General features: G+C 33.4%; 1 protein-coding gene across 3 annotated transcripts; it reads left to right on the top strand.

Moving 5' to 3' along the window:
- The first annotated feature begins 1035 nt into the window (after window positions 1–1035).
- Window positions 1036–23891, top strand: LOC145191919 (filamin-A-like). 3 transcript variants are annotated; one of them, XM_090086870.1, is made up of 17 exons: window positions 1036–1204; window positions 7052–7349; window positions 8468–8652; window positions 8779–8952; window positions 9040–9370; window positions 10085–11074; window positions 11438–11716; window positions 11821–12071; window positions 12200–12395; window positions 12610–12822; window positions 13036–13236; window positions 13356–13811; window positions 14177–14464; window positions 14686–21579; window positions 21693–22528; window positions 22615–22801; window positions 22900–23891. In XM_090086870.1, the coding sequence occupies exons 1-17, from the start codon at window positions 1076–1078 to the stop codon at window positions 23595–23597; spliced, it is 12606 nt and encodes a 4201-aa protein (XP_089942996.1). In that variant the 5' UTR covers window positions 1036–1075; the 3' UTR covers window positions 23598–23891. The 3 variants fall into 3 exon arrangements, with proteins under 3 accessions (XP_089942996.1, XP_089943014.1, XP_089943005.1); XM_090086888.1 differs by lacking the exon at window positions 1036–1204 and adding an exon at window positions 6096–6666; XM_090086879.1 differs by lacking the exon at window positions 1036–1204 and adding an exon at window positions 6742–6895.
- Window positions 23892–26401: the final 2510 nt, after the last annotated feature.

Below are 26401 nucleotides of genomic sequence, written 5' to 3' on the forward strand. Positions count from 1 at the left end.
TGCGATATGTTAAACACTTGTAAACACGAATCTTGGTTCAATTCTGTGTTATATACAAAAAGCGTACATGGACATGTAATACTCTGCTTCAATTAACAAAACAAATAATTTAAATTTTGACAAATTCAGCCCAAGTGCAAAATTTTTTTAATGGTTTATTATTTAATTTTAATATATTTCACAATCATTTTTATATGCTTACAATATTTGTTTAGTTGCCTTAAATTATTTTTTGTCAATTTCCAAAATTCTGGGCCAATTATGTATTTTAAGACGATGAAGTGAGAGATTTGTAGAGGGAAAAATGCTATCCTGAAGTGCAAAATTGGGAGAGGTACGATAGTCTAAAATGTTTTTAAATACGCATTGAGGTAGAATCGTGAAAAAAACTATAATGCGCCCGATCAAATTGAATTTAATTCTTGTAAAACAACTTGTAAATAAATTATTTATTCAAATATAAATATTAATTTTTTTTTAATTGCAAGTAGTCATCGCTCATACAAAATTAATCGTTCGCCTTTTTTTTTTATAAATAATGCACTTTTAATTTCTATTCATGAAAAAACGTTTTCTAAAATTCAAAATGCAACATTCTACCAATTTCAATGTTCAAACACATCCTGTTAGTCAAAGACATCGCTTAAATTTGCATCATTACTGAGCGTTAAAAGGAAATATGGTGATTTTAAAGTATCGTTTCGAATAAATGAAGTTTTACACAGTATTTATACAAATAATGATGATGTTTTGACAGTGTTTTAGTTCTACTAACTGTCTTTTACTCAACTATCATGTAGGGGTTGTTGAATTTTTTTTATAGATGTATACATTCCATCTCTTTTTGTATTTAAACTTTGTATTTTATCTGTTTTTTTTTTTTTTTAAAAAAATCTAAGTAAGAGAGAGAGTTTACTTGTTCATCTATGATTGGATATTATGATAAATTATGATGTATATATTTTCTATGAAACCAAATATTCAAGTTTTGTTTTCTAAATATTGTTATATACTTGTTTAATAATTACAAAAGTTGTTCGAGTAATATTACATAATATATAGTTTACTAACATAAATGAACGGTTCCGATGTCCCAAATTCATTAAAAATTAAACAAAACGTGAGCCAAAATAAGACTCAAAACCATGAAAAATTCAAGAACGAAACGATCCACGAAGCAAATTTTGTAACACGTTGGAGCCTCGTAAGTTTTTTTTTCTTTTTATCTGCTTTTGAATGTTAATAAGTAAATTTCTTTTTAAAAATGATGCGAACATAGATGATGATGAAGATGATGATGATGATGATGATGATGATGATGATGATGATGATGATGATGATGATGATGATGATGATGATGATGATGATGATAATGATGATGATGATGATGATGATGATGATGATGATGATGATGATGATGATGATGATGATGATGATGATGATGATGATGATGATGATGATGATGATGATGATGATGATGATGACTTTAATCATGATTATCATGATCGTCAATATAATTTTGATGATGATAAAGAGAGGGAGTTGAAGGAGAATGATAAGACCTAATTCGTTTTTTGCTTAACACCGAAATAAATGGTTGCAGTTATAAAACTATAACAATTATAAATGAAAACTTCCAAAAAATTAATGTACATTTTGATGAAAAAGGTTACAATTAACTGATAAAAGCAAGTTTGTCTCTTTGAAATAACATAACACTTATAACATTATCTCCGTAGATATTTTTAAATTTTAACAGCGTATTCAATCTAATTTCATTTTTCCATTTTGAATGAAAATCTAACCAACATTTGATCAAACATTTGATTTTAACACCATGTTAAATGAAACTCATAAGTTTCTGATAAAAACAGTAGACAAACTCAAAGATAAAATTAGTGGAGAAAACAGAAGAATAGTTTTATCTTTCTTTTTATCTTAAAAGTAGAAGCATGGGATAGAAACTTCAAGTCTGAGGTTAAAAACAGGTGGCTCTCTTGTAATCGAACTTCAGATTTAAAATGTGACTTGAAGTTTTAAGGTCGATTCTTGCATTCGGCCCTGAATGTTGTTTTATGAATTAGTCCCTTAGTATAAAAAATATAGATGTTTGTTTTATTTCCGAAATTTTTTGTTTTTACTTCAAAGCTTGAAAATCCATTGATATTCGTTTAAACTCATCGCTGTGTTAAGTAGATTGTTTAAAAAGACTTTTTTTCAAAGGCTATTTCTCAAGCTTATTGATAAGCAGGGAACTTCCTCGTTTTCTCTGGTGCTTTAATCTGCATTTTATCTTCTTTTTCTTTTTCCATCAGTTTTCAAAAAAAATTTTTTTTAAAGAACTTAAACTACAAAAGTGTTAGATTTGACGTTACTAAGGTTACGTGGTATATCGGGGTCGTTTAAAAAAATTACGTTAAATCAAAACAACTTGTTATTGATCACCTTTTTGTGTTTCCTTTTGTTTATTTTCCTCTAAACTACTGCGCATGACTCTGTCATCAAGGCAAAAATAACAGGGAGATTCTCTTATTTTGATTACACTTCAAAAACTAATAAGATCAATTAATATATCATTTTATGATACCACTATGGTACATCTTCTTCAGGGCCTTCTAATGGGTTAGAGGGGCAAAACATTATAAGGGCAATTAAAAAATGACAAACAGTAAGGGCAGAATAAAGTTTGTTCTTAAAACATCATGTTAAATAGCAAGTTGTATTTTTATGATAAAAACTGCTGGTTGATTTAAAAAATAAAGAGCCAAAACTTTTCGGGAAATTGTTGGAGATGCATGCATCCTCTAAACCCCCCTGTTCCGAAGGTCATGTTTTTTTTTTTAAAAATGAGATTGCTAACTTTAACTGGGTTTCTTTATATTTTCTTTTTTCTAAAAATAAAAAACTACTTTATGTTTTGCAGCGTTGCACATATCTTCGAATTCTATTTTTTAAACACTGGATCTAGTAATTGCTATATAAGTAACAGATTAACATGTTCCATAAACATGACTTTACATCAGGCATACCCTATATCTAATGCGCAATACAATATTTCGTCATTAATTGGGGAAACGAATGTAAAAAATAAAGTATGGACAACGTTTTGCCTATTGTCACAATTATGATAGATTCAGCTGACTGACAATAAAAAATTTCTTAAATGCCTGAAACTGTGAGATTGCTTGGTTGAAGATCAATTCTTATCATTAAAAAGACTTTCCGTTACAAAACTTAAGACTATTTCAGGATTCAAGAAATAAAAATGCAAAAGGGCAGAGAAGTCTATCTCCTCCCCATCCCTCTGAATGATCTCTAATAACGTTAATAAGTTGTTGTTTTTTTTAATCAATTTCTAATTTTGTCACGAAAAATTTATTCAATGTCAAAGAAAACTGAAACCATTTTATAAAAAGATAATTCTGTATTTAGAACTCACGTGCTCTTTAGCATTCATTTTTTCTGTTTGATGTATAAATGAAACTCCGATCGTACTGCTCATACTTTTAAGTATCTCCTCCCCCTTTTTTTTTGCCCGCTCAATCCCGGACTTGGTTTAAAATGTTATTGTATGGTTTCCGTTTGATTGTGAAAATATGTTTAACTGGCTCTTGTTAAGATATAAATTATTTCGTTTGAATACAGCAAAATAGATTTAATGCTTATTCTTGAGAAAACTATATATAACACAAAAAATATTATATACGCATAGATCATTTACTTAAGTTAAAGAATTTTCCACATTTTATTTGAAGAATGTCAAACCCTTTGCCAATTATTTAACAAAAACTGTTAAACCCTATTTTTTAGTTAAAAAAATGGCCTAAATTATAAACTTTATGGTCGCATTCACAATGAAGTTTAATATATTAGAAAAAAAGTTATTTTTTCTGACCGGAACTGAGACTATTGAAGCAGAAACTTTTTAATTTTATTTGTTTAAATTACGTTTTTCTAGACAAAAAGTATTTGCAATGTAAACAATCATGTTTACCTATGCGAAGTTAAACATATAGCATTATGTAAAAACATACAACCTTATAAATATAAAACTAATAAATTGTTTTCAACACTTTAACAATCAAATAAATACTTCTCATTAAATTTCTCAACCAGTTTCTGAAAATCTATTTTGGCCTATATTTACATATTTCTTACATGATAAAAACATGGAAAATGCTAATTTTTTTCAAATGTTTAGAAAGTTCCAGCATTCATAACGTTGTTCAATATGTTGAATATTTACTTATGTACGTAAATATTGTAATTGTCAATAAGATTTATTGGTGATAATATTTTGAATCTATAATTAGTCTTTTAAGTTCTTTTTGAAGGCAAAACAAAATCCGAACTGTTCGTATTCATATGCGAAGATTTATCAAACGCGTTAGTGATCAGTGCAACTTTAAATGTTATCATTTTCTTTGAAACTCTTTGTAATAAAAATTCTTTTTTCTCAATTTCATCATCAGGTTTGAATAACATCTTTATCATAATTTGTAACTTTTTAGAAAAAAAAAAAAACTTTTTTGATCCTTGTTACCATGTAAACTGAAAAACAATTCCTTTAATTTTTTTCATTTCAGTTTAAATGACAGGATTAGATATAATCAAGAAATTTTTAAATAGATTGCTTAAAAGCATCGTTTAAAAATTACATTGTCGTTATTAGGCGATATTATCATAGCAGGAAATGTAGTCATTAACTCTAATAACAAATTTTAAAAAGAACATGCGCTAAAATTCCCATAATCTAAATAAATGTTAATCATTAGGAATAAACTAAATTCGTGCAAAAAGATGTAACTTTTTTTGTAACTTTTTGTAACACCATATTAGGAATTAATTTAACTAAAACTAGCCTAATTTAATTTATTTTGTTTACATTTCACATTGACCAATGTGAGTCATTATAAAGAAGTCACTTTTAGACTACAACAGCAGGAGAATCAGCACTAGGTTGTCATGTTTGTGTTCGTGTATGTGTGTGTATATATATACGCATATATACACAAACATGCAAACAAACACACATGTATATTTTAATTTCACAGTTTTTTCAATACTTTAGTCATTGATTTGATATTAATAATTGGATATTTAATTTAATTTCATTACTATAACAAGATTTTATAAAGTTCTCGAATAAAATATATTTAAGCAAGTACTAATTAAAAAAGCGTGGCAACATAATAGGTTTACGATAGCAGTACTATCAAAATCCCAAGTTTCTTTATCACAGCTAATTGGATTAATATTAACGAATTCAAAATAGATAAGCGCTTGTAAGACCAACCGAGTCTCTAAGTTCTTGTGAAAACTCAAGCCAAAGATTAATTTCAAACTTTAACGCATTAACACAATGATTTATAAACAACGACGAAAAACGGACGAAAATTGATTACAGATAATATTTCTTATTGACAAAAGAGTTGTTAATGTTTGCAGTTTATTTCATAAGGTCGCATTACACTTTACTTGATAGATTAGTTATGTCTAAGAACTGTAAAGCTTACAAACATTGTTTGTCTATTCGCTCCTCCAGTTTTAAACAGAATATATAAGTAACATAAATAAACTGATAAATTTATGCTTTAAGTAAAGTGGAAAGCACTTGTCAAATAAATATAATAAAAACTTATTGACAAAAAAAAAAAAAGAAAAAAAGAAAAAAAAAAACAAGTGAAAAACGAAGGAAAAAGTTAAAATTGTATACACGTATTTGATTATGACACAACGTATCGATTTTCTTGAAGTCGACGTTAAAGTCTTTTTACATTAATCATTGTTGAAAAAAAAAAAAAACCTTCACAGAAAAAATAAATAGAAAATTAATCAATAAGTTTTAAAAAGACCAATTGTCGCTCTTATCTCTTCCACGTTTCTTTGTTTGTGTTTTTCTTATTTTTTTGAATAAATAATTATATTTCTCTTATTATGATTTATATATTTAATTAGATTTTTATTGTTTGATCAAAATAGATTTTTATTGGAAGGAGTGCTCATTAAGTTTAATGAAAAGAAGCCATTATTGCTTTTAAGAAGAAAAGCTTTTGTTCTCAAGAAACATAAGTAGCGCATAAAAATTAGGTTTAAAAACCTTTTTATATATGCACTATAAAACTATGAGACTAAAAGTATATTATTATTTGATGATCTGTGCAAATTGCAGATTTCTTTTTCTCAACATTAGAATTTGTAATAAGCATTTTAATATTTTTAACGCACCCGCTTTTTCCTCCAATCAATATTTTAAAAAATGATATTTAACTTACAAGATTCAAAAGCTTTATTTACTAAAGGTAATTTTAAAAGATTTTTTCAGCTTCTACGCAAAATTATCAAATTTTTACTTTTGACATGAAAAAGTTTAATTAAGTTGGTGCCTATCCTGTCAATCACGAGAAATAGTAATTCGATATATTCAAAATAATGATTGACGCATTCAGTACCTGTAAGGACTTTAATCGATGAGGGAATTATATAAGAAAGGGCGAGTTAATTTATGCAAACTCGTAAACATATAATTCCATAAAAGGTTCGAAGCTTAAACCGTTACGCTTCAAAACAATACTTCTATCTTTGTATAGCAAAAAGTTATTCTTGTATTTACAAACTCGATTGCGATCATAAGCTCTAGTTGGATTAGCTAACATGGCTACGCAGGTTAGTTTTTTTATTATGATAAAAACCTAGACAAACACGCCTTTAAATATTCCGTATAAATTATGCATGATGTTTTTACTATCACATTAGTCTCCCTTATTTCCCGTTTTACTGGGAAGGTCGCATGCTTTGCAAACATCCTAGTTTAAGGCGTAGCTACAACACTAATAATTATAGAAAAATTCAATACCTTCAGATGCTTTAGAGGATTTTCAAGATGATTTCAGACGTATGATATATTTTAATTTTAAGTTTGTAAGTTTGTGAGTTCGAGGTTAGATCGAGAAAGTTGGTTTTGCAATTCACGAACTCTTAACTGAGTGTCTATGTAGCTACATGACAACTCTTCCAAATTTTATCTAATTTATTGTATGTTTGGATTTAGGAAAATGATCTTAAAATGCCTGATGATCCAACGGCACAGGACGCCGAGTGGAAAAAGATTCAGCAAAATACCTTCACAAGATGGTGTAATGAGCACTTGAAATGTGTCAATTTATACATCTACAGTTTAGAAACAGATCTTTGTGATGGGTTAAAGTTGATAGCTCTTTTACAAGTTTTGTCTCATAAAAAAATTGTCAAATATAATAAAAAGCCAACTTTTAGACCTCAAAAAATTGAAAATATTGCAATTGCTCTAAAATTCATTGAAGATGAAGATATAAAATTGGTTAACATTGGTAAGTTTAAATTAATATAGCTAAGTTTAAATTAATATGCTCTAAGAGTCAATTTATTATGCCAAGATAATTAGGATGTGTTAATCAAGTAAAAGTGATTGTTGTATATGTATACCCATATTTTTTGAATCTTATAACAAAAACATTTCAAAAATGTTTGCAACTTTCAGCAGTGTTTGTTATATTTGTTATTACTACTGTGTTTTTTATTGTTATTATCATTTTGTTATTTATTGTTATTATTCTTACCATTGTTTTTTTTTGTAACTTAGTTTGTTAATATTACTATTAATAACAAATGTACAGTTACTGCAATTGCAGAATCCTGTAAATTGCATTGCAATAAAGTTTATTGCCGAAAATAGCAAGAAACTTTATTTTATTTAAAGCAAGCCTTATTTCTTCATAAGAATACCTGGTTTAATAACTAAATTATTTCCTATAAACATTAAAAATTTTTTTATGTAAACCTGACTTTAGTTTGGAATTGAGAATTCATGTCAGACTGCTTATTCTCTAAATAGAACTTTTTCACTCTCTCTAGCCCGTTTTTTCTAATTTACATGTAAAATACAAACTTTTATGACTTTTTATTTTTATTTGGCAACAGCTTTAGTCATCAGTAGCTAAAGTCTTGCAAAAAAAAAACCAGTGATTAATAAGGTAACTGCAAGATAACAGTGATAAATAGGATAACTGTATTTACCGATGGATATGTATGTATGTATGTATGTATGTATGTATGTATGTATGTATGTATGTATGTATGTATGCATGTATGTATGCATATATGTATATCAGCAGTTTAAATTCTTTTTTTTTTTATACAGCCGTTTTGTTGTTTTAGATGTGAACTCTATATCAAAAATTTGATTTTTTGATTTGATTTTATCCTTGTTGATGTTTTTTTGGTTTATTTTTGTAAACATTTTCATCAAAATGCAACAAAAGTTTTATTCATAAAATATGAATAAAACTTTATTAAGATACTATTAAATTGCTTTTTTTTTTTTTCTTTTTGAAAGAAAGAAAGAAAATATATCTTAAATTTTTGTGAAATATTTTTGAAAAAAAGTATATATCACTTAAATTTTTGTAATTCTTTTTTATGTATTTAGATGCGGGAGATATATTGAAAGGTAACTTGAAATTAATTTTGGGATTGATATGGACTCTAATTCTAAAATATCAAATCAGTTTACCAATGATGGATGATGATGTTGGTGATGAAGGTGGTGAAGTGCAAAAAATCACTCCAAAACAAGCACTCATGGGTTGGGTTAAAAGCAAATTACCTCCAGAGGTACCTTCAATAAAAAAAAATTTGTTAGAAAGAATTAATGCAAAGAACCCAAAATATAAATAAATATATGTGGTATAATAAAACTATTGTTTCAATGAAAGTAATACTTAAAATTTTTATAAATAGGTGCCAGTAAATAACTTTAACAAAGATTGGTGTAATGGTATTGCAATTGCTGCTCTTGTTGAAGGCATTGCTCCTGGCCTCATGCCAACATGGGATGATTTAGACCCAAAAAATGCACTTGAAAATGCAAAAGAAGCCATGAAGTTAGCAGAAGACTGGTTAGGAGTACCACAGGTTTGTAATTTATAAAATTTGACTTTAATAACTAACTCAACTTATTTTTAAAGTTTACCATTTTTACAATGTTTTTTTGATGTGTAGGTGATAACCCCTGATGAAATTACCAATCCCAATGTTGATGAGCTCTCTGTAATGACATATGTTTCATACTTCCCAGAAGCTAAACTGAAGCCAGGTGCACCTTTGAAAAGAAAAATGAATGATGCTTCAAAATGTAGTGCATCTGGTCCTGGATTACAAGAACATGGGGTGATAGTAAATAAACCTGCTGATTTTAGTGTGTTTTCTTCTGGATCATCTCGTGGGAAAATTAATGTGCAAGTTTTTGGACCTGGAAGAAAAGCTATTGATTGCATGGTTCAAGATAACCATGACAATTCATATTCATGCCAATATATTGCACCTAAAGTTGGTAAGTAGAAAGTAAATGTTTTGCTCATTTTTTGCTTGATTTCAAATTTTAGATATTTTAGTTTTAAAGTTTATTAAAAGATATCCATATGAATGTGATTTAGTACCCAAACAAGATAGGAGGAGGTGATGTTATTGAAACCTGTTAAAAAAGTTCCTAACATTCAAAACTATAAAATACCTTGAAATAAATATTAATTTCACAAAAACAAAAACTAAATTTACATTTATTTCTGTCGTTGGCATATTTTAATTTGACAAGAGCAGGCAAATGATTTAATAAATCTTTTGTTAAAACAACTGTTAAAAAAGGAGTATTTTCTTAAAATATACTAAAAATTCAAAATTGTGTGTGGTCTACAATTTAAAACAAAAAGTATTAGACTCAAAGCATCAATGCTGTCCCCCACTGCAAAATGAAAAAAGGTTTTAAAAAATTTTGATAAGTTAATTTTACAAACTTTAAAAATAACTTAAGTTTTTTTTTTTTTTTAAAAAAAAAAGTACAGTTTCCATTTGTAACATTGAACAACAAGAAATTTTTCTTTAATGAACAATCAAAAGCTCTTTAGAGAAATATTGCTTGGAGTTCTAAGTTGCATATTGAAAGAACTGTTCATCATACTTTTTAATAATGCTTTTCTGTAGTTTTTGGTGACTTCTTTTTGCTTGTGAATATGGAAAAACTAATTTGATTTGTTGTTAATTTTTTAAGGTGTTTATGATGTTCATGTAAGGGTTGGAGGTCATCACATTCCCAAATCACCTTTCAGAGTTAATGTTGCATCAGATCTTGATTCCAGTAAAGTATTTGCAACAGGGCCTGGTCTTGAACCACAAGGAATGATTGTTGGACATCCAGCTTTATTTGAAGTGAATGCCAGTGAAGCTGGTAATGGTGAACTTTCAGTTATTGTAATTGATCCTACTGGAGCCAAAAAAACAGAACTTAAAGTTGAAGAATACCCAAATAGTACATACAAATGCTCATACTTACCACTTTTGGTTGGAAGGTATGTCATTGTAATTAAATATGGTGGTAAGGAAGTTGCTAAGAGTCCTTATCATGTCAATGTTACACCAGCTGCTGATCGTGTCAAAATTTATGGACCTGGTTTAGAGCCAGGTTTGAAAACAGGCAAACCTGCAACATTTATAATAGACTGCTCTGAAGCAGGTGAAGGTGATTTAGAAGTCAATATTGAAGGCCCAGGAAAAGGTGATGTTACAAGTGAGCTGCAAGCTAATGGCGATGGAACATTTACATGTACTTATCGACCAACTAAAGCAGGAACATACACTATTCGAGTTAAGTTTGATAATGGTGTGGTACCAAAGTGTCCTGTTAAAGTTGTTGTTGGATCTACTGCTGATCCATCTAAAATAAAGGCATGGGGACCTGGTTTAGAGAGGGGTGTTGCTGGCCGACCTGCAGAGTTTTATGTTAGTTGCAAAGGTGCACCAGTAGCAAATCTCACTGTTGGTGTTGAAGGACCTGGTCAAGCAAAAGTTGAAATCAAAGAGACAGCAGATGGAGCAGCAACTGTTTACTATTATCCAACTGTACCTGGTAAATATATCATTCATATTATGTATGATGAAATAGATATCAAAGACTCACCATATACTGCTGTGATTAGCCCACGTGGAGATATTAGCAAGGTCTATGCAGATGGACCTGGATTAAAAGATGGAAACATGGCTGGTAAGTTTTAGTGTCTTAATGAGCAGACATACACAAATGGATTCATTAGAATCATGTTAGAAATATATGTAGCTTAAGTTCTCTATGCTGATAGGATTAGAATGTTGTTTTTCAATTTTTCAATTAAAAATTACTGAAAAATTTTACATAAAAATGGTCAAAAAGAAACACAAAGTTGGGAAAATGGTCTATAAAAGCTACAAGGAAATGTTTTTTAAATGTTTTGTAAATTCAAAAATAGTTTTATTTGAGAATTTTAATATATATAAATAATGAATGAACATGGTATATTTAGGCTGCACTTCCATAAAAAATTCTAAGTGTTATTTATAAAAAGTTTATTGTTACTATTTACCTTAACAGGTAAGCCAGCTGAGTTTACAGTGTACACCAAAGGCTCAGGTGTTAAGGGTGGTTCTGTTCAAGTTACTTGTACAGATGAGAGTGGTGCTGAAGCTGAAGTAAAAGTTAAAGATAACGATGATGGAACCTTTACAGTAGTTTATTTGCCTAAAGCATCTGGAAAGTACACCATTAAAATTCAATTTATGGATGAAGATATACCTCACTCTCCTATTGTTGTAAATATTATCCCTTTTTGTGATCCAACCAAAGTGAAAGCCACTGGTCCTGGTTTAGAGGGTATTAAGTTTAGTATTTTTATTTGGTTGCAATTTTAAGAAGAGTTTTTCCTTTTTTTTTTATATCAAAATTTAAGAATTTAAAAATTGATTTATTTTTGATAGGGGGCAAGTGTCGTAAGCCATGCAAGTTCAAAATTGATGCAAGTAAAGCTGGTGAAGGAGGTATTGGTTTAACAATTGAAGGGCCAACTGAAGCTGAGATTAAATGTGATGATCATGGAGATGGAACATGCAGTGTTGAGTATTTACCTTTTGAAGATGGAGAATACAAAATCAATGTTTTGTTTGCAGATCAACATATTCCTGGCAGCCCATTTACCGCTGCTGTGTTTGATGATTTTGATGCATCAAAGGTATTCTTTACATATATATATATAATCAAAAAAGTTACAGCTGTTATGTACTTTGTTTACAATAAAGTTACAAAAAAAGTTCTGTTACAAAATCCCTATTTTAATGTTGTAAAATTGCTTTATAAAAGGTTTTAGCAGATGGACCTGGCTTGAAATTAGGTAACCGTAGTGGTAAACCATGTCCCTTCACTGTTGATACTCGAAAAGCTGGAAAAGCAAAACTGGCCATAGATGTAACAGATGAAGCTGGTAAACCCCTAAATGTTGAACTCATAGAAGAAGAACCAGGATTGTTTTCATCCTCTTATTTACCAGAAAAAGAAGGTTAGATTTTGTAGTTTACAAAATTAAAAAACTATGTTTAAAGAAATTTTGAGTTTAGTTTTAGTTTTTTTTAAAATATTGACAATCTGAGTTCATAAACAGCTATTGGCTAATTGTTGAGGTTTTTTTAACTGGCTATTTTACAAATAATTATTAATTGTAAATAATTAATAAATTTGTTCCTTATAGGTTTGACTTGTATTTCTTTTAATAGGCACTTACAAAGTCAGTATAACATTTGGTGGCAAACCAATTCCAAAAAGTTCATTCCTAGTAAAAGTTGGACCTGCTTCAGATGCATCTAAAGTAAAAGTATCTGGACCTGGTATCAAACCAACTGGTCTTAAATCCTTGGAGACAACCTATTTTGAAGTAGATGCTTCTGAAGCTGGCGAAGGAAATGTTGCTGTAGATATTGCCCCTTCTGGTATAATATAATTTAAATTCTTGTTTTATATGATGTTGTGACTTTGCCTATAAACCCATTTTTAATCCAAAGGACTTGAGAAAAAACCCCAGTCACCTTTATCTTTTCAGTTTGATTTTTTGTTCTTTCTCTCCTTTTCTTTTATACTTTGTTATTTATGAAGCTGAAAGAGTTGTTAACAGGGCTCAGATATTTGAGTAATTACATTCTTAGACAATAAGCTACCAAAAGTTAAAGATGTGGAAATCAAGCCAGGAAAGAAACCAAACACTTACATTGTAACATATACTCTTCCTAAACATGGAGAATTTATCATCAAAGTTACATTTTCAAGTGTACCAGTACCAGATAGTCCATTCAAAATTTTGGTTACACCAGGTTGCGATGCAACTAAATGTAAAGTTCATGGTGCAGGTAAAACAAGTAGATTTTTAATGTTTACACTCTTAATATCTAAATATACCAATTTTTACGTATAATATATCTAAGTATCTTCTGAATATATTACAGTTTTTAATTTTTTTTCCTTTTAGGCATTGAAGAGCCCATTTGTGGTCAAGAAAGCGAGTTTACTGTTGATTGTCCACCTGAAGCAGGAGAAGGTACTCTTTCATGCACAATTGATTCACCAACGGGAAAGCGTGTTAAAGCTAACGTTACTAAGAACAATAATGGCGGTTATGATGTTAACTGGACACCAAGAGAAACAGGCCGCCATAAACTTACTATTAAGTTTGGTGATAATGAAGTACCTGGATCACCATTTTATGTTGATGTGTTAGATAAACCAGATCCATCCAAAGTTAAAGCATATGGTCCTGGTTTAAAAAATGCTTATGTAGGTCAACCTGCAGAATTTACCATTGAAACCAAAAATGCTGGTCCAGGAAATCTTGGCCTTACAATCGAAGGACCAGAAGAAGCAAAAATTGACTGTAAAGACAATGGTGATGGCACTTGTTCTATTACATACATTCCTAGTAAACCAGGTATATTTTTAAACCCAACTAAACAATTTTTAAAGGTATAGTTCAGCCAGGCATAAAGATTAATAATAATGGAAGATTAGATATGAGATTTTTTTGGCTTTGAAAACTATATATCTATAATTTTCACAGCCAATAAAATCCTCATTTCCTTCTCTGCATCTTAAAATCATGAATGCATTAGATTGTAGGCAAATGAATATTTTGAAGTTGTTTTAAGTTTGAATGCTCATTGCAGGCCTCTTTTAAATCTGCAATTTACATTCAAATCTAATAAAGCAAATTGCTGATTTTTAAGGTTTGAACACTTTATTGAAATTAATATTCATTAAAATAAATATTTCTTCAACTTTTTTTTTTTTCTGTAGGTCAGTATGATGTAAATATAACCTTTGATGGAACACATATACCTAACAGTCCCTTTAAAGTTGGTGCTGTTGAACCGGTTGATGCTTCAAAAGTCAAATGTAAGGGTCCTGGTGTCTCTCGAAGTGTCCCAGCTAGTTTTCCTGCTGAGTTCACTGTTGATGCAACAAAATCAGGCAAGGCTCCTCTTGAGGTTGATGTTACTGGACCAGGTGGTAAAGTTTATCCATGCAAAATAAAAGACAATGGAGATGGAACATTTGATTGCTCATACTTACCAGAGAAAAAAGGTATTTTATTAAAAAAATGTTTTAATAGAAAAGCAATTTATATTCTTTTAATTTTGTAAAAGATTGCCATTCAAAGTAGCTCATAATAAATAATGCAGGAAAATTAACTTGATAAAATTGTTCTGCTTGTAGGATTAGATTCATGCATACAAATTTAGTTTTGATTATATAAGCTTAAAAAATGTTTCTATTATCATTCAATTTAATTTCTAAATAATTAGGTCGCTATCAAGTGTCACCAAAATATGGGGGTGATGTTGTACCAGGGGCTCCATTCAATGTAAATGGTGAACCAAGCGGTGATGCCTCTAAAGTTAAATGTTCTGGACCAGGTCTGAAACGTCCTCATGTTGGTTTCTCATCTCCTTTTGAAGTTGATGCAACAAAAGCTGGCAAAGGCAAAGTAAATGTCAATGCAAAGGGACCAAATGGTAAGGAGATTCCTGTTAAAGTAGTTGAAGAAAAAGAAGGAATCTTTGCTGTTGAATATACTCCTGAAGAATTAGGCCCACATGAGGTTGAAGTGTTGTTTGGTGGTGAACCAGTGCGTGGGTCGCCATTTAAAGTTAATGCCACACCTGCACCAGCTCTAGAAAAAGTTAAAACACCTCTGTTAGAAGAAATTTTAGAAGCAGGTCCATGTGTTCAACAACAGTTTGATGCTCCAGTAGATTGTTGCGAAGTTCCAGATTACCAAGGTGCTCAGCTATCTGGACACGTTAAAACTCCTTCTGGAAAGAAAGAAAAGGTTGATGTTAAAGACAATACAGACGGTACATTTTTATTAAATTATACGCCTAAAGAGACTGGCAAATATGTGCTTGATGTTGCTTATGATGGAATTCCTATTCCTGGAAGCCCATTTGAATTTACTGTTACTGAAGGAGGACCTGAAAAAGTCAAAGTTCATGGCAAAGGAATTAAGAAAGGAGTTGTTGCAGTACCTTCAAGGTTTATTGTTGATACAAAAAATGCTGGTCCTGGGGATCTCTCAGTAGCTGTCGAAGGTCCAAGTAAAGTGGATATTGAGTGCATAGATAATCATGATGGTACCTGTGAAGTTACTTATGTTCCAGTTGAAGCAGGAGAGTATGATGTTATTGTCAAGTTTGACAACAAACAAGTTCCAGGAAGTCCATTCCACCCAGTTATAGTTCAAGATGAACCAGCAATTGAAGTTGGCCAACCATCAGACCTTTGCTTGTCTTCAGATGATGTTAAATCATCCGATGCTCCAAATTTGAAAGGTTTACTTACAGCACCTTCAGGAAAAGAAAAACCTTGTGAAGTTAGCGAAGGACCTAACAACTCTATTCTCGCTTCTTTTGTCCCTGAAGAGCCCGGGAAAAATCTGTTAAACATTAAAAAGCAAAATAAACCTGTAAAGGGCTTACCTATACCAGTTATTGCACGTGAAAAACCAGTTATAGGAAAAGATAGCTGTATACCTTTAGAATATGCAGGTAATGATTTGCCTAAAGATTTAACTGCTTTAAAAGGAGTTCTTCGGAGGCCAAATGGGAAAGAAGAGCCCTGTAAAGTTGAGAAGTTCCAGGATGATCTTATATCTGTTAATTTTGTTCCTGAAGAACCAGGAAAGCATCTCATTAAAATTTTCAAAAACAACAAGCAAATTGATGATAGTCCATTTGTTGTCGTGGTTGAGGGATCAATTGACCAATATCCTAAGGTGGGAAAAAATTGTGATAAAGAATTGTATCAGCCTGAACCATGCAAAAAGAGTGACATAAGTAAGATTAAAGGCACTTTGCGAAGGCCCAATGGTAAAGAGGAGGAACCAATTGATGTGAAGCTTGGAAATGATGGAGCAATTGCTGTATCTTTTGTTCCAACAGAAGCTGGTGAGCATTTAATTAGTATAAGGAAAGATGGCAAGCATGTTCCCAGTAGTCCTTTCTCTGTCATTGTTGTTGATGAACCAACAGTTCCAACTGTTGGATCTGAATGTGATGCTAAGTTTACTATTCCAGAGCTTGATTTGCCAAAAGATTTGAAGCTGCTTACTGGGGAACTTACCCATCCTAATGGTAAAACAGAGCCCTTAACTTTGGGGGTGGGTGATGATGGATCTTTAGTTGTTAATTTTGTACCCAAAGAACCAGGCAAACATCTTATTGGTATTAAAAAACGTGGCAAGCATGTGAAAGATAGTCCTTTTACAATAATGGTTGAAGAAGCAAAAGCTGGAAATCCTAAAGTTGGTGATGAATGTACCACCAAGTTAAATACACCTGATTTAGACTTACCTAATGATTTACAGCATTTAAGTGGGGAAATTCAACACCCTAGTGGAAAGAAATCCCCTGTCAATTTGCTTGTAGCTCCTGATAATACACTTAGTGCTGTTTTTAAACCTGAAGAACCAGGAAAACATTTATTGCATGTTAACAAAAAAGGAAAACCAATTAAGGGAAGTCCATTTGAAATTGTGGTTGATGATGCTGAAGGATGTTCAGGGCCTGAGGTTGGACAAGAATGCAGTGTCAATCTTAAGATTCCAGATTTGACATTGCCACGAGATTTAAAATATCTTGAAGCTGAACTTACACGGCCATCTGGAAAGAAAGAACCACTTAAATGTGGAGAAGGGCCAGATGAAACTTTGGCTGTTGATTTTACACCCAAAGAGCCTGGTAAACACTTGATTGATATTAAAAAAAGAGGAAAACCTGTGAAAGGAAGCCCATTTGAGGTAATGGTAGAACCAGCTAAGAGACATAAAAAACCAAGTCCTTTGGGAGATGAAGACATTGTAGCAGTTCAAGAAGGTGATGTAGAATCAAGCGCTCCAGATAATTTCATTGATAAACCCACTGTTGGCTCTCCTTGTGATATAAATATGGATATAGCTGATGTTAATTTACCTGATGATCTTGATAAGCTTACAGCTAAATTGACTCGACCTTCTGGGAAAAGAGAGCCAATCACATGTGGTATGGGTGACGATGGCTCGCTTGTATTATCTTTTGTACCTGTGGAACCAGGAAAACATCTGATTGATGTTGAAAAAAACAAAATCCCTGTAAAAGGCAGTCCATTTGAGATTTTTGTTGAAGAAGGCCCGCTACAACAAGAGAAAGGTCCATCAGTGGGATCCCCTTGTGATGTTAATTTTGACATTGATGGTATAAAGTTACCTGATGATTTAAAGAAGTTAAAAGCAGAACTAACAAGACCAACAGGAAAAAAAGAAAATGTTCCATGCGAAATGGCAGATAATGGAGCTCTCGCACTAAGTTGGACACCACAGGAGCCTGGGAAACATTTAATAAGCGTAACAAAGAATAATCAACCTGTAAAAGGAAGTCCATTTGAAATTATGGTAGAAGAAGCCAAGTACGAGCCCAACACTAAAAAGAAACCCACTAAAGAAAGTCCTTGTGATGTAAATTTAAATATAGATGGAATCAAACTACCTGAAGATCTTGATAAATTGAGTGCTGAATTGACCAGACCATCTGGTAAAAAGGAACCAGTGAAATGTGAAATGGCACCAGATGGTAGCTTGGCATTGAACTTCACACCAACAGAAGTTGGAAAACATTTACTTGCTGTGAAGAAGAATGGGCGACCAGTCAAAGGAAGCCCATTTGAAATAGTGGTTGAGTCCCCTGGTGATGACAAACCAAAGGTTGGGTCACCTTGCGATTTGAACCTTGAGATTGATGGTGTCAAACTTCCCGAAGATCTTGATAAGCTAAGTGCTGAGTTGACCAGACCATCTGGTAAGAAGGAACCAGTGAAATGTGAAATGGCACCAGATGGTAGCTTGGCATTGAACTTCACACCAACAGAAGTTGGAAAGCATTTACTTGCTGTGAAGAAGAATGGGCGACCAGTCAAAGGAAGCCCATTTGAAATAGTGGTTGAGTCCCCTGGTGATGACAAACCAAAGGTTGGGTCACCTTGCGATTTGAACCTTGAGATTGATGGTGTCAAACTTCCCGAAGATCTTGATAAGCTAAGTGCTGAGTTGACCAGACCATCTGGTAAGAAGGAACCAGTGAAATGTGAAATGGCACCAGATGGTAGCTTGGCATTGAACTTCACACCAACAGAAGTTGGAAAGCATTTACTTGCTGTGAAGAAGAATGGGCGACCAGTCAAAGGAAGCCCATTTGAAATAGTGGTTGAGTCCCCTGGTGATGACAAACCAAAGGTTGGGTCACCTTGCGATTTGAACCTTGAGATTGATGGTGTCAAACTTCCCGAAGATCTTGATAAGCTAAGTGCTGAGTTGACCAGACCATCTGGTAAGAAGGAACCAGTGAAATGTGAAATGGCACCAGATGGTAGCTTGGCATTGAACTTCACACCAACAGAAGTTGGAAAGCATTTACTTGCTGTGAAGAAGAATGGGCGACCAGTCAAAGGAAGCCCATTTGAAATAGTGGTTGAGTCCCCTGGTGATGACAAACCAAAGGTTGGGTCACCTTGCGATTTGAACCTTGAGATTGATGGTGTCAAACTTCCCGAAGATCTTGATAAGTTGAGTGCAGAATTGACCAGACCGTCTGGTAAAAAGGAACCAGTGAAATGTGAAATGGCACCAGATGGTAGCTTGGCATTGAACTTCACACCAACAGAAGCTGGAAAACATTTACTTGCTGTGAAGAAGAATGGGCGACCAGTAAAAGGAAGCCCATTTGAAATAGTGGTTGAGTCCCCTGGTGATGACAAACCAAAGGTTGGGTCACCTTGCGATTTGAACCTCGAGATTGATGATGTCAAACTTCCCGAAGACCTTGCAAAATTGAGTGCTGAATTGACCAGACCGTCTGGTAAAAAGGAACCAGTGAAATGTGAAATGGCACCAGATGGTAGCTTGGCATTGAACTTCACACCAACAGAAGTTGGAAAACATTTACTTGCTGTGAAGAAGAATGGGCGACCAGTCAAAGGAAGCCCATTTGAAATAGTGGTTGAGTCCCCTGGTGATGACAAACCAAAGGTTGGGTCACCTTGCGATTTGAACCTCGAGATTGATGATGTCAAACTTCCCGAAGACCTTGCAAAATTGAGTGCTGAATTGACCAGACCGTCTGGTAAAAAGGAACCAGTGAAATGTGAAATGGCACCAGATGGTAGCTTGGCATTGAACTTCACACCAACAGAAGTTGGAAAACATTTACTTGCTGTGAAGAAGAATGGGCGACCAGTCAAAGGAAGCCCATTTGAAATAGTGGTTGAGTCCCCTGGTGATGACAAACCAAAGGTTGGGTCACCTTGCGATTTGAACCTTGAGATTGATGATGTCAAACTTCCCGAAGACCTTGCAAAATTGAGTGCTGAATTGACCAGACCGTCTGGTAAAAAGGAACCAGTGAAATGTGAAATGGCACCAGATGGTAGCTTGGCATTGAACTTCACACCAACAGAAGTTGGAAAACATTTACTTGCTGTGAAGAAGAATGGGCGACCAGTCAAAGGAAGCCCATTTGAAATAGTGGTTGAGTCCCCTGGTGATGACAAACCAAAGGTTGGGTCACCTTGCGATTTGAACCTTGAGATTGATGGTGTCAAACTTCCCGAAGATCTTGATAAGCTAAGTGCTGAATTGACCAGACCATCTGGTAAGAAGGAACCAGTGAAATGTGAAATAGCACCAGATGGTAGCTTGGCATTGAACTTCACACCAACAGAAGTTGGAAAGCATTTACTTGCTGTGAAGAAGAATGGGCGACCAGTCAAAGGAAGCCCATTTGAAGTAGTTGTTGAATCTCCTGGTGATAAGCCTGCAACAGTTGGTTCAAAATGTGATGTTAACTTGGACATTGATGGTGTTAGGTTGCCTGCAGATCTGAAAAGTCTTTCAGCTGAACTGACTCGTCCTTCAGGTAAGAAAGAACCAGTAGTATGTGGTGTAGCACCTGATAATTCACTTGCTCTTTCTTTCATCCCACATGAACCTGGAAGGCATTTCCTGTCTGTTAACAAACATGGCAGTCCAGTTAAAGGAAGTCCTTTTGAAGTTATTGTTGAAGATGTTAGTAGACCTATGCAACCAACAGTTGGACATAAATGTGATGTGGACTTTGACATTCCAGATATTAGTTTACCACATGATTTACCTAATCTAACAGCTAAATTAACGAGGCCAAACGGAGTCCAGGAACCTATTGATTGTTCTTGCAGTCCTGATAATACACTTGCATTAGAATTTACACCCAAGGAGCCTGGTAAGCATGTGATTGATGTGTTTAAACACGGTCGTCCTGTTAAAGGAAGCCCTTTTGAAGTTTTGGTAGTCCCTGATGATCAGACATCAAAAGCTCCAACAGTAGGAAGCGAATGTTTAGTCAACTTAGAGATACCTGGTATAAGTTTACCAAAAGACTTTAAGAGCTTAGTTGGATCTTTAAAACGACCTGATCATCACACTGAAGAGCCACTTGAGCTTGTTTTAAATCCAAATAACACTATTGGTGTAAGTTTCATTCCAGAGAAAGCTGGACCACATGAAATCTCAATTAAAAAACATGGAAGTCATGTTTCAGGATCTCCATTTACTGTTACAGTTGAAGAGCCACACTCAGTTGTTCAAGAGCCAGTTGTAGGAACCCCTGTAGATTTGGGCTTAGATATGGTAGTCAAACCTGAAGATCTCCGCTTTTTGAAAGGCTCACTAACACGACCTAATAACCAAGAGGAGCCGCTTGATTTGAAATTAGATTCAAATAATCATGTTATTGTAAATTTTCTTCCTCGAGAACCAGGTCTTCACAAAGTAAACATCAAGCGTAATGGAAACCATGTTGATGGTAGCCCAATTGAAGTTATGGTTGGTGCAGGCAAAAAGAAACCTACCTGTGATGTAGGCTTTGAAATACCTGGAATAAGATTGCCTGAAGACTTAAAACATTTGAGAGGATCTGTTGTTGCACCAAATGGATCTGAGGAGCCATTGAACTTACAAGCTGGCCCAAACAATACCATTGTTATATCTTTCTTACCAAAGGAATCTGGTTTGCATTATATTCATATCAAAATGCATAGTAAGCATGTTGGTGATAGTCCTTATGAAGTTTTAGTTAAACCTGAAGATATTGCATTTGCAAAGCCAGATGCATCCAAAGTAAAATGTACTGGCAAAGGTAGTTAAACTTTCTCAGCTCATCTTGTAGCTATATTTTTTTTTATTTTTTATTAGACAAAGATAATTTAATGTTTTTGTTTAAAATTTCTTTTGTTTAAATTCGTTTTTTAGGTCTTCGAAATGGACATCCAAAGGAGAAAGCTACATTTAATGTAGATACACGAGATGCTGGTTATGGTGGACTTGGCTTATCCATTGAAGGCCCTTCAAAAGTTGAAATAAATTGTGTTGATAATGATGATGGAACCTGTTCTGTAGATTACACACCAGCAGAACCTGGTGTTTATTTGATTAATGTTACATATGCTGAGGCTCATGTCCCTGGTTCTCCCTTTAAATGTAGGATTGGTGATGGTCATCCAGTTGATGAAGAAATAAAAGTTGTTCATAATGACGATGTTCATTCTACTCCTGATGACACGTTTAGTGATATGTTAGCATTTCCAAGTAGCAAAACACGTTCACCCCAAGATTTTGTTATTAAATTTTCAGGTACAGGTGATCTTAAAGCAACGGTCACACGTCCATCAGGTACTGAAGATGATGCAGAAGTTATAGAAACAGCAACAGATACATACACAGTACGCTTTGTTCCCAGAGAAACAGGAGAACATTTAGTTAATGTCAAGAGTAGGCGTAGACATATTCCTGGCAGTCCGTTTAAAGTTCTTGTCGAAGCTCCATCAGGAGGTGCACCAGCTTGCAAAGCACACGGTCCAGGACTTGAAGGTGGTATTGCGGGTCAACCTTGTAAGTTCACTGTAATCACAAGAGATGCTGGACCTGGCGGTCTCGCTGTTGCTGTGGAAGGCCCTGCTAAAGCAGAAATTCAGTGCAATGATAATGGAGATGGATCGTGCGACATAACATGGTACCCTGTGGAAACTGGGGAGTATACAGTACACATACGCTTTGCTGATGAAGCTATTCCCGGAAGTCCATATAAGGTTGAAGCATCAATTTTTCTTACGTCTGACATTTTTAATTGGTTATTTACTTTATTTTTTTAAATCTCTTTCTAAAATTTCTTTAGGTTTTTGTTTTACCTGCCAATCAAGGTAAAGCAATGCCAATGGAGAGTTTCAAAGACCAAGTGCTAAGAGTTGGCCAGCAAGCTAGTTTTGCAGTTCAAATGAAAGGGAAAAAAGGGAAAATTAGTGCATCAGTAAAATCTCCATTAGGTGTTCAAATTGATTGTAATGTGGCTGAGTTAGAAGAAGGTGAGGTCTTTTAGCATCTGTAAAACTCGAGATTTTTTAAAGTAATTTTTGATTGTTTTGTTAAAACTTCATTTTATTTTTTTATATTCTGCGATTAGGCAATTATGCTGTTCGTTTTGTACCACGTGAGCTTGGCGATCACTTAGTCAGTGTTTATTTGGATGGTCATCACATTCCCGGATCACCTTTTACAGTTCGTGTTGGCGGATTGGAAGGAGACCCAAGTAAAGTTACTGCGCATGGGCAAGGTCTGAAAGGAGGAGTCGCCTCAAAACCAGCAGAATTCACTGTTAATGCTTTAGACGCTGGTTCCGGTGCTTTAGCTTTATCTATAGATGGACCGGCCAAAGTTAAAATGAATTGCGTTGAACAAGATGACGGGACATACAAAGTTATATATAACCCAACTGTGTGTGGAGTGTACGAAATAAGTATTCGATTTGCAGGACAGCATATACCGAATAGTCCTTATAAAGTAAGAATTGTTGAGTCTGAAGATGAAATCGATGCCGTTCTTGGTGACGCTAGCAAGTGTACTTCTAACGGCTCTGGTTTACGTCACGCTAGTGTCGGAAAAGCTGCTAACTTTACCGTCAACGCTAGCAATGCTGGTCGTGGGTCAATCATGGTCGGAGTCGAAGGGCCGGTGATTCCAGCTAAAGAAATTATTGTTACTCACACCGGAGGTAACATCTATAGCGTGAACTATATTTTGGAAGAAGAAGGCGATTATATTCTTAAAGTATTATGGGCAGATAAGCACATCCCAGGCTCTCCTTTCCACGTCACCGTCTGAGTTGATTAAAAAATTTTAGTCTTTAAAGGAAGTTGCAGGCCGTGTTGCAGTGAGAATGTGTTGCAACTTAAAACTTAACAGAAGCAAAAATAGGTTTTTTTTTAAATAAAAAAGAGAGCTTAAAGTTCGCCTTTTTTTTTTTTCTTATAATTTGATGCTTTTTTTTTTTTTTGTACTTTTTTTTTTTTTTTCAAACTTCGGGTTGTTTTTCTTTAAATTTAAAAGTCTGTAAATATTTATTTCAAACTTTTTTTGTGCGTAGTTTTGTCCTGTATATGAAATTTGACCAGTTGACTCTCTGTGTTATCATTCGCTTTATCGTTAGCTAAATTGTTAATTTTAGTAGGATTGATTTTTTAATTTTCGCGCTGATTTTTAAAATTTCGTCTTTGGAAATTTTACTTTGGAAATCGAGAATAAAGAAACCGTGCGAATTTGAAATTGAAGCGTGGACAACTTGTAAATTTTACTTTGGAAATCGAGAATAAAGAAACCGTGCGAATTTGAAATTGAAGCGTGGACAACTTGTAAATATCTTTGAAAATTTTTATTAGTTAATGTAACAAACTCTTTTCTTGTTTCTGGTATTCAAAACAGTAAATTAATCACGAGATCCATTGAGTTAAATCTTGGTAAAGTTTCAGCTAATTTTTCAAAAATAAGGGTAAATATATTCATTCAAAAATTTTAAAACCATGGGGTCAAATGATGCGAACGCTAAAATAATATTTTGCTACAGCTAATGTACCATTGTACAGTCTCAACTGCAGTATAACGGATGATGCATAAGTCAGTTGATTTTTAATATGATTTTTTTGAAATTTTAAAGCAAACAAAAAGGTTTATTTAAATTGTTTTAAATTTTTTTAACCGTGGTATTATAAACAAAATAAGAAAAAAAAATTTAAGATGTTTTTTCATGAGAAATTTATAGGGGAAAGTCGGGTAATATGGGATACCCTTATTATCTACTTATAGCTCAGTGCTATAAAATATTTGTTGAATTGGAAACGAGACTAATGTCAGGAGGTTACTTCCACAAGTATAAGTTGTTCTCTTTCGAATTATTTGCGTTTGAAAAAAGTCTTGCAAGTTTTCACCAGTGAACCTTACATAACATCGACATTGTTACAGGAGGCCAAAATAGTCTAAAAAGGTAAACTATCTTACTATATTCAGAACTTAATTAGTAACTGACCAATTATTAAACATAAAATACCTTTTAAGGGTTGTTCATTCCACGTGGTACATTAAAAAAAAAACAAAATTAGATGTGTGTTATATAGTGGAGTAATATGAGATACCTAAATGGGGGTAATATGGGATACCATCCCATATTACCCTTGTTATTTCCATTATTTTCTTTTCATCTTATTATATTTTTAATGCTAATTCTGCTTTTATTGCATTGTTAGTATTGAGCTAACCAGGCACCTCTAGTGATACACCCACGTTGGCTAGTGACATAAGTCCTTACCCCGTAGCCAAACAAAGGGTGAACAGAACCAAAAGGCGTAAGGGATTTACTGCCGTGCTGACAAGTTCCCCATACAAACAATCGCTTAGTGAGAAGCTTGAAAAAAATGAAAAGACAAAAGGTAAATTTTAATTGAACCAAGGAGAGCAGTAAGTCATGTGCCAAACTTGCAGAAAATGGGCCCACACAGATTGTGCAGGGGCTGATGAAGACGAATTTAAATGTGATTTATGCATTGACAGCGATTAATAATTGAAATTCTTTTTTATTAACCTTTTCTTTTTTTTCTAATATCAAAGCTGTTTTTATTTTTTTTTATAAATTTTTGTTTTGTTTCATTGATTTATAAGATCTTGCATAACTTATTACCATCATTAGCTGACATTGATCAGGTATCCCATATTACCCCACCCTTGAGGGTAGTATGGGATACCCAAACATTTTCTGTGTATTAAACTTTCTCAAAGTGTATTGAAACTTTTACACTCATCTTTTACAGAAATGATATTTGATAGCTATTGAAACTAACTGACTATTAGCAACAACATTAATTTTTAAAATTTCATTTTTATAGGTCGTTAAAATTAAGTATCTCATATTACCCCACTTTCCCCTACAACTGTTTAAAAAAAACAGCAAAAATATAGAGTCAGGGTGCATTTTAGTATTTTGTATGCGCACTACAATTTTTCACACATGCACGAACACGTCTAGGCATAGGTTCAAGTAGTCTGATGCTTTATTCTATTTGAAATTCTTTCCTAAACTTTTCCAAGGCCTGCTGTAATTGCGCAACACTGGTTATACTTTTTTTGACCAATCTCTTGTCTATCCAATCCCAAATGTTCTCGATGGGATTGAGATATGGAGAACGAGTTGGCCAAGGCATGATCGTAATGTTTTTCCGATCAAGCCACTCTTTAACCGAGATCGCAGCGTGAACCATTGCGCCATCGTGCTGAAAAATCCATTGTTGTCGTCTTCCGTAAAAAAACTCTGGCTGTTGGTAAAAGTTTACTTTCGAGGGTCTCTTTGTAGTTGTACTGGTTAATTTTGCCATTATAAGTATTGCATAACCGTGTTCCTTTATGGGAGAAGCATCCCCATATTCCGACTGATCCTTCTCCGTTTTGTATCCTTGGTACACAAAATCGCTCTTTAAACTTTTGACCAGCCAGCCTCTTGATGATTAATCTTGACTTGCGATTTATCACCTAAAAATTGGATTCGTCGCTGAAAATGACTTTGGGCAGTCTTTTACAGACCAGTGAAGTCTTTCTCTACACCACTTTAATCTTTTTAGGCGATCTGAGACACTCAAAAGTGG

This window comes from Hydra viridissima, unplaced genomic scaffold, assembly GCF_058129835.1.
Source record: "Hydra viridissima isolate aposymbiotic clone 2 unplaced genomic scaffold, HvirCarnegie_v1 scaffold_1, whole genome shotgun sequence".
In the NCBI taxonomy this organism is placed as follows: domain Eukaryota; kingdom Metazoa; phylum Cnidaria; class Hydrozoa; order Anthoathecata; family Hydridae; genus Hydra; species Hydra viridissima.

What these genes read in the sequence shown, in the direction of transcription:
- LOC145191919 (XM_090086870.1), top strand. Translation starts at nt 1,076, where the DNA reads ATGAACGGTTCCGATGTCCCAAATTCATTAAAAATTAAACAAAACGTG. An exon ending in AAAGCAAATTACCTCCAGAG is followed by an intron (nt 8,653 to 8,778) that starts GTACCTTCAATA and finishes TTTTATAAATAG; the next exon opens with GTGCCAGTAAATAACTTTAA. An exon ending in AAAAGATGGAAACATGGCTG is followed by an intron (nt 11,075 to 11,437) that starts GTAAGTTTTAGT and finishes TTACCTTAACAG; the next exon opens with GTAAGCCAGCTGAGTTTACA.